This window comes from Oncorhynchus gorbuscha, linkage group LG21 (assembly GCF_021184085.1).
Source record: "Oncorhynchus gorbuscha isolate QuinsamMale2020 ecotype Even-year linkage group LG21, OgorEven_v1.0, whole genome shotgun sequence".
NCBI lineage: Eukaryota > Metazoa > Chordata > Actinopteri > Salmoniformes > Salmonidae > Oncorhynchus > Oncorhynchus gorbuscha.
The window spans coordinates 53,835,492-53,847,633 of NC_060193.1; the positions used below are offsets into that span (position 1 = coordinate 53,835,492).

Below are 12,142 nucleotides of genomic sequence, written 5' to 3' on the forward strand. Positions count from 1 at the left end.
TCAAACACACATACCCTACACACACACAGATTATTACTCAAACACACATACCCTACACACACACAGATTATTACTCAAACACACATACCCTACACACACACACACACACACACACACACACACACAGATTATTACTCAAACACACATACCCTACACACACACACACAGATTATTACTCAAACACACATACCCTACACACACACAAACACACACAGATTATTACTCAAACACACATACCCTACACACACAGATTATTACTCAAACACACATACCCTACACAAACACACACACAGATTATTACTCAAACACACATACCCTACACACACACACAGATTATTACCCAAACACACATACCCTACACACACACTGTCACGCCTTGGTCATTGTATTTTGTGTTTTTGTTATATGTTTGGGTAGGCCAGGGTGTGACATGGGTTTATATGTTGTTTTTCGTATTGGGGTTTGTAGTATTTGGGATCGCGGCTGATTAGAGGTGTTGTATAGGCTTGGCTGCCTGAGGCGATTCTCAATCAGTCAGGTGATTCTCGTTGTCTCTGATTGGGAACCGTATTTAGGCAGCCTGAGTTTCGCTTTGTATTTTTTTTATATGCCATTTAGCAGACGCATTTCGTGGGTGATTGTTCCAGTCTCTGTGTTGTGGTCACCAGATAGGCTGTAATTAGTTTTACGTTCCGTTTGTTGTTTTTGTATTTAGTATCAGTTATTTAATGTACCGCGTTTTTTTTCATTAAAGTCTTGAGTAACCAACACGCTGCATTTCGGTCCGACTCTCTTCTTTCAACAGACGAACGCCGTTACAGAATCACCCACCACTCACGGACCGAGCAGTGTGTAAACTGGCAGCGACAGCTTCAGCAGCGAAAGGAGGACGTTATGGACGGTAGAGGCATGGAGTATACGACGTGGGAAGTAATCGACAGGTGGGCGGCCGACCCAGAGAGAGTGCAGGCGCCCGCCTGGGATTCGCTTCAGCAGTGCGAAGAGGGCTACAGGCGAATGGAGTCAAAAAGGAAAACACGGCGACGCAGTGCGAAAACCGAAAGTAACCCCCAATTATTTATTGGGGGAGGGCGCAAAGAGAGAGAGTGGCTGAGTCAGGGTTCAGACCTGAGCCAACTCTCCCTGTTAATCGTGAAGAGCAGTTGCAGTGGGAGAGGCTGCACCACTTGGAGAATTGGACATGGGAGGAGGAATTAGACGGTAAAGGACCCTGGGCTCAGCCTGGAGAATATCTCCGTCCCAAGGAAGAAATAGAAGCGGCTAAAGCGGAGAGGCGCTGGTATGAGGAGGCAGCACGGCGACGCGGTTGGAAGCCTGAAAAGCAGCCCAAAAAAATTATTGGGGGGGGCTAGAAGGGAGTATGGTTATGCCAGTTAGGAGACCTGCGCAAACTCCCTGTGCTCACCGTTGGGTTAGAGAGACCGGGCAGGCACCGTGTTATGCTATGGAGCGCACAGTGTTTCCAGTGCGGGTGCAGAGCCAGGTGCGGCACATACCAGCCCTTCCTATTGGCCGGGCTAGAATGGGCATCGAGCCAGGTAAGCTTGGGCAGGCTCGGTGCTCAAGAGCTCCAGTGCGCCTGCACGGTCCGGTCGAACCAGAGCCACCTCCACACACCAGTCCTCCGGTAGCAGCTCCCCGCACCAGGCTTCCTGTGCGTGTCCTCGATCCAGTACCACCAGTTCCAGCACCACGCACAAGGCCTCCAGTGCGCCTCGCCTGTTCAGCGCAGCCAGCGCTTTTCTCCTCTCCTGCGCTGTCGGAGTCTCCCGCCTGTTCAGCGCAGCCAGAGCCTTTCTCCTCTCCTGCGCTGCCGGAGTCTCCCGTCTGCCCAGCGCCGCCAGTGCTCCCAGTCTGCCCAGCGCCGCCAGTGCTCCCAGTCTGCCCAGCGCCGCCAGTCTGCCCAGCGCCGCCAGTGCTTCCAGTCTGCCCAGCGCCGCCAGTGCCGCCAGTCAGCCCAGCGCCGCCAGACAACCAGTCTCTTCCAGATCTGCCAGACAACCAGTCTCTTCCAGATCTGCCAGACAACCAGTCTCTTCCAGATCTGCCAGACAACCAGTCTCTTCCAGATCTGCCAGACAACCAGTCTCTTCCAGATCTGCCAGACAACCAGAATCTTCCAGATCTGCTTGTCAACCTGAATCTTCCAGTTCCGCCAGCCAGCCAGGATTTACCGGAGCCTACTACCTGCCTGAGCTTCATCTCAGTACTGGGCTTCCTCTCAGTACTGGGCTTCCTCTCAGTACTGGGCTTCATCTCAGTACTGGGCTTCCCCTCAGTCCCGGGCTGCCCCTCAGTCCCAGGCTGCCCCTCAGTCCCAGGCTGCCCCTCTGTCCCGAGATGCCCCTCTGTCCCGAGATGCCCCTCGGTCCCGAGATGCCCCTCGGTCCCGAGATGCCCCTCGGTCCCGAGATGCCCCTCGGTCCCGAGATGCCCCTCGGTCCCGAGATGCCCCTCGGTCCCGAGATGCCCCTCGGTCCCGAGATGCCCCTCGGTCCCGAGATGCCCCTCGGTCCCGAGATGCCCCTCTGTCCTGAGATGCCCCTCTGTCCCGAGATGCCCCTCAGTTATGTGGGGATCTGGGTGAGGACTATTAGGCCATGGTCGGCGGAGAGGGTGGATTATCCCAGGACGCGAAGGGGAGGAACAAGGACATTTATGGAGTGGGGTCCACGTCCCGAGCCGGAACCGCCACCATGGACAGACGCCCACCCGGACCCTCCCTATGCTTTTGAGGTGCGCCCGGGAGTCCGCACCTTAGGGGGGGGTTCTGTCACGCCTTGGTCATTGTATTTTGTGTTTTTGTTATATGTTTGGGTAGGCCAGGGTGTGACATGGGTTTATATGTTGTTTTTCGTATTGGGGTTTGTAGTATTTGGGATCGCGGCTGATTAGGGGTGTTGTATAGGCTTGGCTGCCTGAGGCGATTCTCAATCAGTCAGGTGATTCTCGTTGTCTCTGATTGGGAACCGTATTTAGGCAGCCTGAGTTTCGCTTTGTATTTCGTGGGTGATTGTTCCTGCCTCTGTGTTGTAGTCACCAGATAGGCTCTAATTAGTTTTACGTTCCGTTTGTTGTTTTTGTATTTAGTATCAGTTATTTCATGTACCGCGCGTTTTTCCATTAAAGTCTTGAGTAACCAACACGCTGCATTTCGGTCCGACTCTCTTCTTTCAACAGACGAACGCCGTTACACACACACAGATTATTACTCAAACACACATACCCTACACACACACACACACACACACACACAGAGTATTACTCAAACACACATACCCTACACACACACACAGATTATTACTCAAACATACATACCCTACACACACACACACACACACACACACAGATTATTACTCAAACACATATACCCTACACAAACACACATATTATTACTCAAACACACATACCCTACACACACACACAGATTATTACTCAAACACACATACCCTACACACACACACACAGATTATTACTCAAACACACATACTCTACACATACACACACACACAGATTATTACTCAAACACACATACCCTACACACACACACAAATTATTACTCAAACACACATACCCTACACACACACACAGATTATTACTCAAACACACACACATATACGCCACAGACACACACGCGCACAGATGAATAGTTAAACACACACACTTAGAGAAACAAAGACAGACTCACTGTGAACTCTCCTGTGACGGCGTCGAAGCCCACATGGATGGTGTGTTCAAAGTCTGACGGAGAGGAGATCTCTGGTCTGTTGTCCTTATCACGATCCTTCTTCCTGCCTCCTGACACACACACACACACACACACACACACACACACACACACACACACACACACACACACACACACACACACACACACACACACACACACACACACACACACACACACACACACACACACACACACACACACACACACACTCTATAATTAATATACACACTCCTTAACACAGCTTAGACGTCTGTGTGGTTCTGTGTATGTGAGTGTGTGTGTGTGTGTTTGTGTCTGTGTGGCATCATCATCGGCATCGGTCGACAGCCATAAGCAAGTGTGTGTGTGTGTTTGTGTGTGTACCTTTCTCGGAGGCGAACATGGAGATGATTTTATTTCGTTTCTGTTTCTCCTCAGGAACAGAGGGGAGGGACCGAGAGTTGTAGTTGCCCGACACGGAGTCCTTGGCTCCGCCTCCTTGGCTGTTCATTCTGACAGGGGGAGCGGGGGGCTTGTCTTCACACACACCGCTGTCACACATCTACACACACACACACACACACCTGGAGAGGGAGAGAGACACACACCGCTGTCAGAGAAAAAGAGACCTCTATCATGCCTTGACACACCGACACAAAGTGAGAAGGTGTGTGTCCCCGTGTGTGTCTGCGTGTAAGAGGGAACAAAGAGTGGATGAGGAAGGTACATGTTATGTGTGGTTTCCTGCTGTGTGTGTGTGTGTAATGCATTGCAGAGCAGAAGGATGTTTTCGGCTCCAAATAAGGTAAAAGCTCCCGTCTGACACCTTTTCACCTGCACACCACAACCTCTTCCTCTCTCAGAGAAAAACGCGACAGAGTTCCCCTTCAAAAGGTATAAGGCACAGTGACATCATCCCCATCAACAGGAAATAGCCTACATCTAGCTCACAGAGCTTTCATCACGTCCTGTCTTTGACCCTGCTGTGTGTGTGTTTCCGTCCGTCCAGGACAACTGCCTTCCGATTTCCAATGTTTTTCTCTCCTCCACTAAAAGGACACAGTCAACATTTCACACTGTCGGAAAGACACGCTAGCCTCCTTCTCCCTCTGTCTCTCTGTCTACAGCTTTGTATCCCCGATCAGACATCAACTACTACATTAGCTGTCTCCAGCCTCTCTCCGTTTCCTCACCCCTCTCCCTCCTACTTACCCTTTCTGTCCTCCTCCTCTGTGCTTTTCAGAAGAGTAGGTCAACAACAGCTTTACTTTAGCTTGTAATATCCGTGTGTGTACCTTATTACTTTCTCGGTCCCTGTTTCTCTCAGTCCCTGTCTCTCTCAGTCCCTGTCTCTCTCAGTCCCTGTCTCTCTCAGTCCTTGTCCCTGTCTATCTTGGTCTCTTTCTTTCTCTTTCCCCCCTCTCTCTATTCCTCTCTCTCCAGGACATGTTATAACAGGCAGTCTCATTCCACAGCGGTCTCAGACACAGCCAGTTCTATCATGCCCAGCAGTTCTTGCTCATCTCCATGGTTACGCCCTGCTCCAGCCCTGCCCAGCCTAGCCTAGTAACGTGTACGGCAGTGTGTGTTTGTGTGTGTGTGTGTGTGTGTCAGGATAATAATGGGTGCTATCCAGGCTGGGACTCGTTCCCTAGGAATTCCATAGCTCCAGGCCTGGGATTGGGTAAATCAGAGGCAGAGGCACTTCCCTTAGGCCACAGAAACAAATGAATATCAACATCATGCCCTCTGATAGGCTGCAGGGAATTATCACCATATTGCTTCGTCCCAGCCAATCTAATGTTTTTATATCCATAAGGGGGAGTGAACAAAAGCAACTTTGAACAAGACTTCCAGGATAGGAGAGGGAATCTGAACCCACCCTCTGTTTATACATTGTAGGTCTGCTCTCTCCGTTACATTCTGCTCTCTCCGTTACATTCTGCTCTCTCCGTTACATTCTGCTCTCTCCGTTACATTCTGCTCTCTCCCCGTTACATTCTGCTCTCTCCCCGTTACATTCTGCTCTCTCCGTTACATTCTGCTCTCTCCGTTACATTCTGCTCTCTCCGTTACATTCTGCTCTCTCCGTTACATTCTGCTCTCTCCGTTACATCCTGCTCTCTCCGTTACATTCTGCTCTCTCCGTTACATTCTGCTCTTTCCGTTACATTCTGCTCTCTCCGTTACATTCTGCTCTCTCCGTTACATTCTGCTCTCTCCTCTTTGTTTCTAGGGGAAACCCACTTCCTCATCCTGGAACTCCTAGAGGCCCTGAGGGTCACAAGGGCCAAACTGACTAATCAGACAGAAGCAGGAAGCAAACATAGTCAACGTTGTTTACAGGAAGTAGAGTGAAACAGCCTTTAGTGTTCAACATCTATAAAAGGAAATAGCTGACTGCACAGGACACACACACAGACACCTCCATGCCATGCTACACAGAGTAGACAATCCATTCATCCTGTATTCATTCATTCCAGCACACATCACACCTCAGAACACATGTCAGAATTCCACTTACAATGGTAGGCTACATGTGATGCACACAGAGAGTGGTAGGCTACATGTGATGCACACAGAGAGTGGTAGGCTACATGTGATGCACACAGAGAGTGGTAGGCTACATGTGATGCACACAGAGAGTGGCAGGCTACATGTGATGCACACAGAGAGTGGCAGGCTACATGTGATGCACACAGAGTGGCAGGCTACATGTGATGCACACAGAGAGTGGTAGGCTACATGCGATGCACACAGACAGTGGTCGGCTACATGTGATGCACACAGAGAGTGGCAGGCTACTTGTGATGCACACAGAGAGTGGCAGGCTACATGTGATGCACACAGAGAGTGGCAGGCTACATGTGATGCACACAGAGAGTGGCAGGCTACATATGATGCACAGACAGTGGCAGGCTACATGTGATGCACACAGACAGTGCAGGCTACATGTGATGCACACAGACAGTGCAGGCTACATGTGATGCACACAGACAGTGCAGGCTACATGTGATGCACACAGACAGTGCAGGCTACATCTGATGCACACAGACAGTGCAGGCTACATGTGATGCACACAGACAGTGCAGGCTACATGTGATGCACACAGACAGTGCAGGCTACATGTGATGCACACAGACAGTGCAGGCTACATGTGATGCACACAGACAGTGCAGGCTACATGTGATGCACACAGACAGTGCAGGCTACATGTGATGCACACAGACAGTGCAGGCTACATGTGATGCACACAGACAGTGCAGGCTACATGTGATGCACACAGACAGTGCAGGCTACATGTGATGCACACAGACAGTGCAGGCTACATGTGATGCACACAGACAGTGCAGGCTACATGTGATGCACACAGAGAGTGGCAGGCTACATGTGATGCACACAGACAGTGGCAGGCTACATGTGATGCACACAGACAGTGCAGGCTACATGTGATGCACACAGACAGTGGCAGGCTACATGTGATGCACACAGACAGTGGCAGGCTACATGTGATGCACACAGACAGTGGCAGGCTACATGTGATGCACACAGACAGTGCAGGCTACATGTGATGCACACAGACAGTGGCAGGCTACATGTGATGCACACAGACAGTGCAGGCTACATCTGATGCACACAGACAGTGCAGGCTACATGTGATGCACACAGACAGTGGCAGGCTACATGTGATGCACACAGACAGTGCAGGCTACATGTGATGCACACAGACAGTGGCAGGCTACATGCGATGCACACAGACAGTGGCAGGCTACATGTGATGCACACAGACAGTGGCAGGCTACATGCGATGCACACAGACAGTGGCAGGCTACATGTGATGCACACAGACAGTGCAGGCTACATGTGATGCACACAGACAGTGGCAGGCTACATGCGATGCACACAGACAGTGGCAGGCTACATGTGATGCACACAGACAGTGGCAGGCTACATGTGATGCACACAGACAGTGGCAGGCTACATGCGATGCACACAGACAGTGGCAGGCTACATGCGATGCACACAGACAGTGGCAGGCTACATGCGATGCACACAGACAGTGGCAGGCTACATGTGATGCACACAGACAGTGCAGGCTACATGTGATGCACACAGACAGTGGCAGGCTACATGTGATGCACACAGACAGTGGTACTGTAGGCTTACTGAAATAATACAAATAAGAAGAACTACAGTTGGATAACAATGTTAGTTGAGTTAGTAGCTGCCAAAACCCCATGCATCCATCTACTGACTGGTAATCAGTTGCCTTGGGCTTTGTACAGTATTTCAACTGTAATAACAGATGTATGTGAATGGTTGCAATATTCTACTAGGTTTTTAATAATATGATTATAGCCAGGCTATATAATAGGTGGATGTGATATCTCCACTATAATAATACTATGTTTATAGCCAGGCTATATAATAGGTGGGTGTGATATCTCCACTATAATAATAATATGTTTATAGCCAGGCTATATAATAGGTGGGTGTGATATCTCCACTATAATAATAATATGTTTATAGCCAGGCTATATAATAGGTGGGTGTGATATCTCCACTATAATAATAATATGTTTATAGCCAGGCTATATAATAGGTGGATGTGATATCTCCACTATAATAATCTAATAATAGGTTTATAGCCAGGCTATATAATAGGTGGGTGTGATATCTCCACTTAAAAGTAGCTATATGGATGGGAGGCTGGGTGTAATATGTCCACTAGGCCTTAATGATAGGGTTACAGACAGGGTATGATAGGTGGGTGTATGTCCACTATAAAAAATACGTTTCACAGCTAGGCCTATGAGAATGGGTGCACTATATCCACTGTAATAAAAGGTTTATAACCATGTGAAATGCAATATTATGTTACGTTCACTAGTGATTATCAGTAACTATCTAACAGAAGTCCAGTAGTACGGCTAGTTTAAGCAGATAGCTGGATAGCCTAGCCATGTTGTAATGTGCGCCTTTTACTCACCAGTAAGCTTAACTAGGAAGCAATATCTCGTCTCATGTAAAACTCCTGAAACCCCGCCCCTCCTCCTCTCTTTTGTCTCCGCGGTACACCGATCTGGCGCTGTGATTTACATAAGATTTGAGCTAATAGACTGTAGTCAGTTTAGCTAATAAACAGTTTTCACTTGTGTAGCTGTCCTCTTCTGGAATTGGGCCCCGAGGACCGGAGAAAAGCCAGGATGACAGGGCGGAAACGGAACGAACCACAGACCAAGCCCAGACAGAACGGTACGCTCGATTTAGTTTCCGCGCCGGGTGAGCGGGGTTTTAAACCGTGTGTTTGGTGGCTTTTCTCTGTCTGTACATTGATTTAGATGTTCTGTTTTCACTTGTTTAGCTGTCTTCTTAAATTGGGCCCGAGGACCGGAGAAAAGCCAGGATGACAGGGCGGAAACGGAACGAACCACAGACCAAGCCCAGACAGAACGGTACACTCGATTTAGTTTCCACGCCGGCGAGCCGGGTGGGCGGGTTTTTAAAACAGTGTGGTGGTGGCCTTTCTCTGTCTGTACATTGATTTAGAAAATGTTCTTTGCATTTTTCTGGCAATTTCCTATAAGACCTTTAGAGCATCGAAATACACATATTGGGGCGGCAGGGTAGCCTAGTGGTTACAGCGTTGGACTAGTAACCGAAAGGTTGCAAGTTCGAATACCCAAGCTGACAAGGTACAAATCTGGCAGTTAACCCACTATTCCTAGGCTGTCATTGAAAATAAGAATTTGTTCTTAACTGAATTGCCTAGTAAAATAAAGGTAAAAATAAATATCCAATCTAAAGACAACATTTGAGTTAAACTCAAGTTTGTTGCTACCATTTCTTTATATCCAAAGTGCCACCAACATTCATAAAGCTAAACAGAGTAGGGTCGAAAATAGTTGTATTTTGTAGTTCAGTAGAAAATAAAAACGTTTAAGATACTCTAGGTAGTCTAATATAAATGTAAAATGTAACATGTAAAAAGTGTTGGTCCCATGTTTCATGAGCTGAAATTAAAGATCCTAGAAATGTTCCATATGCACAAAAAGCTTATTTCGCTCATTTTTTTTGCACAAATTTGTTAAAATCCCTGTTAGTGAGCATTTCTTCTTTGCCAATATAATCCATCCACCTGGTAGGTGTGGCATATGCACATTACACAGGTGCACCTTGTGCTGGGCACAAGAAAAAAGGTCGCTTTAAATGTGCAATTTTGTCACACAACACCACAGATGTATCAAGTTTTGAGGGAACTTGCAATTGGAATGCTGACTGCAGGAATGTCCACCAGAGCTGTTACCAGGGAATTGAATGTTAATTTCTCTACCATAAGCCATCTTCATTTTACAGAATTTGGCAGTATGTCCAACCGGCCTCAAAACCGCAGACCACATGTAAACACGCAAAGACAGAAGACAACCACCCACAAAGTACCCACAGAATATGGCTGCCAAAATGTCTTCTGTCTTTGTGTCTATGCACCAGATAGGACTGTTTTCGGTTTTCACATTTGTTGTTTTGTAAGTGTTCTCGTTTATCGTCTATATTAAAGATGTTGAACACTAACCACGCGGCATTTTGGTCCTCCTCTCCTTCAATGGAAGATAACCGTTACAGTAATAGAGCCCTTTTGTGTGGAAAAACTCATTCTGATCGGCTGGGCCTGGCTCCCCAATGGGTGGGCCTGGCTCCCAAGTGAGAAAGTCTATGCCCTCGCAGGCCGACCCATGGCTGCACCTTGCCAAGTCATGTGAAATCCATAGATTGGGGCCTCGTTTACTTATTTCTATCGATCTATTTCCTTATATGAACTGTAACTCAGTCAAATTTCTGAAACTGATGAGTTTAGATTTTTGTTCAGTATATTTTCTATGATATTCAAATACAGGTCTCAGAAAACCAAATAATATTTGAAAGTATTTTGACTAGGCCTACCTCTCAGAAAACCAAGTAATATTTGAATGTAGCCTATTTGAATATATGCAAGCGAAAACATGTTTTATTGACGGCTGCCAAATATTTGATGAAGAGGCCAAAACTACAACAGTTTGAATTAGTCTAAGTATATGATCATAAATCAAATAAAATGTTATTGGTTGCATGCACATACAGTATTTAGCAGATGTTATTGCATATGAAGCTAAATTCTTGTTTTCCTATCTCCAACAGTGCAGTAATATCTAACAATAAACAACTAAACACTGTTAATGTAATTTAATTATGCCAATTTGCTTTCATGAATTGAAAACCCTTAATCTATTTTATGAGAATTTGTAAGATTCTTGTTTGCATAAAATAGATGCAGACCAGTCTTTCAATAATAGGTAACAGAATGTATTCTCGGAGCGCGCTGCCACTTAACCACGAACAACAGTTTATATACAGATCATGACGTCATTTCATTGCTTTAACAGAATCCCCTCCACTCGACCGGGACAAAGTGAGGTGAAAAGTTCATTCTAACTTACTAACACTCCCAGGTAACTTTTGACCCCTCAACATTATCAATCACCACTGAATGCACTCACTGTCTTATCTAAAAACCCCAGAGCTAAGTTTCTGTAGGGTCAACCATAGGCTAACGACCTTATCTGTTTTCACAGTCCCCAACCCATTTGTTTCTTCCTAGTTGGAATGGTGTTAATTAACTTGAATTACTCCTTGTCCGTGTCTCACAATCCCTTCTTATGAACTCATATTGTTAATCAGATATAATAAAACAGAGTATAAGTTTTACTTAGTTACAGTTCCATTTAAAATGACTTGTTCAGTCATTTAATCATAATTTGACCAACAACACACAAATCTAAAAGTAAAAGAATGGAAATAAGAAATATAGCTAAGATCAGGGATATTGCCTCTGCAAATTGAAACAGGTCGGTATTGTGGTGAAATGGAAGAGGAAAGACTATGTAACTACTGTGATCTTGAAGAAATAGAGAATGAAACTAATTTTATCCTCTATTGCTCTTTCTACCACGATATATGCTTTCTCTTATTACAGAAAGCACACCAGTTATACCCTGGCATTATGTGGCTGAGCCATGAGGAGACAGAACACTAGATATACTCTGGCATTATGTGGCTGAGCCATGAGGAGACAGACCACCAGATATACTCTGGCATTATGTGGCTGAGCCATGAGGAGACAGACCACCAGATATACTCTGGCATTATGTGGCTGAGCCATGAGGAGACAGACCACCAGATATACCCTGGCATTATGTGGCTGAGCTATGAGGAGACAGACCACCAGATATACCCTGGCATTATGTGGCCTAGCCATGAGGAGACAGACCACCAGATATACCCTGGCATTATGTGGCTGAGCCATGAGGAGACAGACCACCAGATATACCCTGGCATTATGTGGCTGAGCCATGAGGAGACAGACCACCAGATATA

General features: G+C 46.9%; 2 protein-coding genes across 4 annotated transcripts in view; both read right to left on the minus strand.

The window, feature by feature from the left end:
* Nucleotides 1-8,765, minus strand: part of LOC124008447 (serine/threonine-protein kinase PAK 2-like) — a 32,277-nt gene extending 23,512 nt beyond the window's left edge. The window contains exons 1-3 of one of the 3 annotated variants that reach the window (XM_046319729.1): nucleotides 8,721-8,765; nucleotides 4,115-4,312; nucleotides 3,710-3,819 (exon numbers count right to left, since the gene is read on the minus strand). In XM_046319729.1, coding sequence (XP_046175685.1) covers nucleotides 3,710-3,819; nucleotides 4,115-4,292 — 288 coding nt within the window. In that variant the 5' untranslated portion in view covers nucleotides 4,293-4,312; nucleotides 8,721-8,765. Of the gene's footprint in view, nucleotides 1-3,709; nucleotides 3,820-4,114; nucleotides 4,315-4,942; nucleotides 5,127-8,720 lie in introns of those variants that run through there. The other 2 variants (XM_046319728.1, XM_046319730.1) reach the window with 2 other exon arrangements.
* Nucleotides 8,766-9,892: 1,127 nt separating this feature from the next.
* Nucleotides 9,893-12,142, minus strand: part of LOC124008048 (serine/threonine-protein kinase PAK 2-like) — a 14,738-nt gene continuing 12,488 nt past the window's right edge. The window contains exon 5 of the mRNA XM_046318954.1: nucleotides 9,893-9,912. Within this exon, the coding sequence (XP_046174910.1) occupies nucleotides 9,893-9,912 (20 nt within the window). The remainder of the gene's footprint in view (nucleotides 9,913-12,142) is intronic.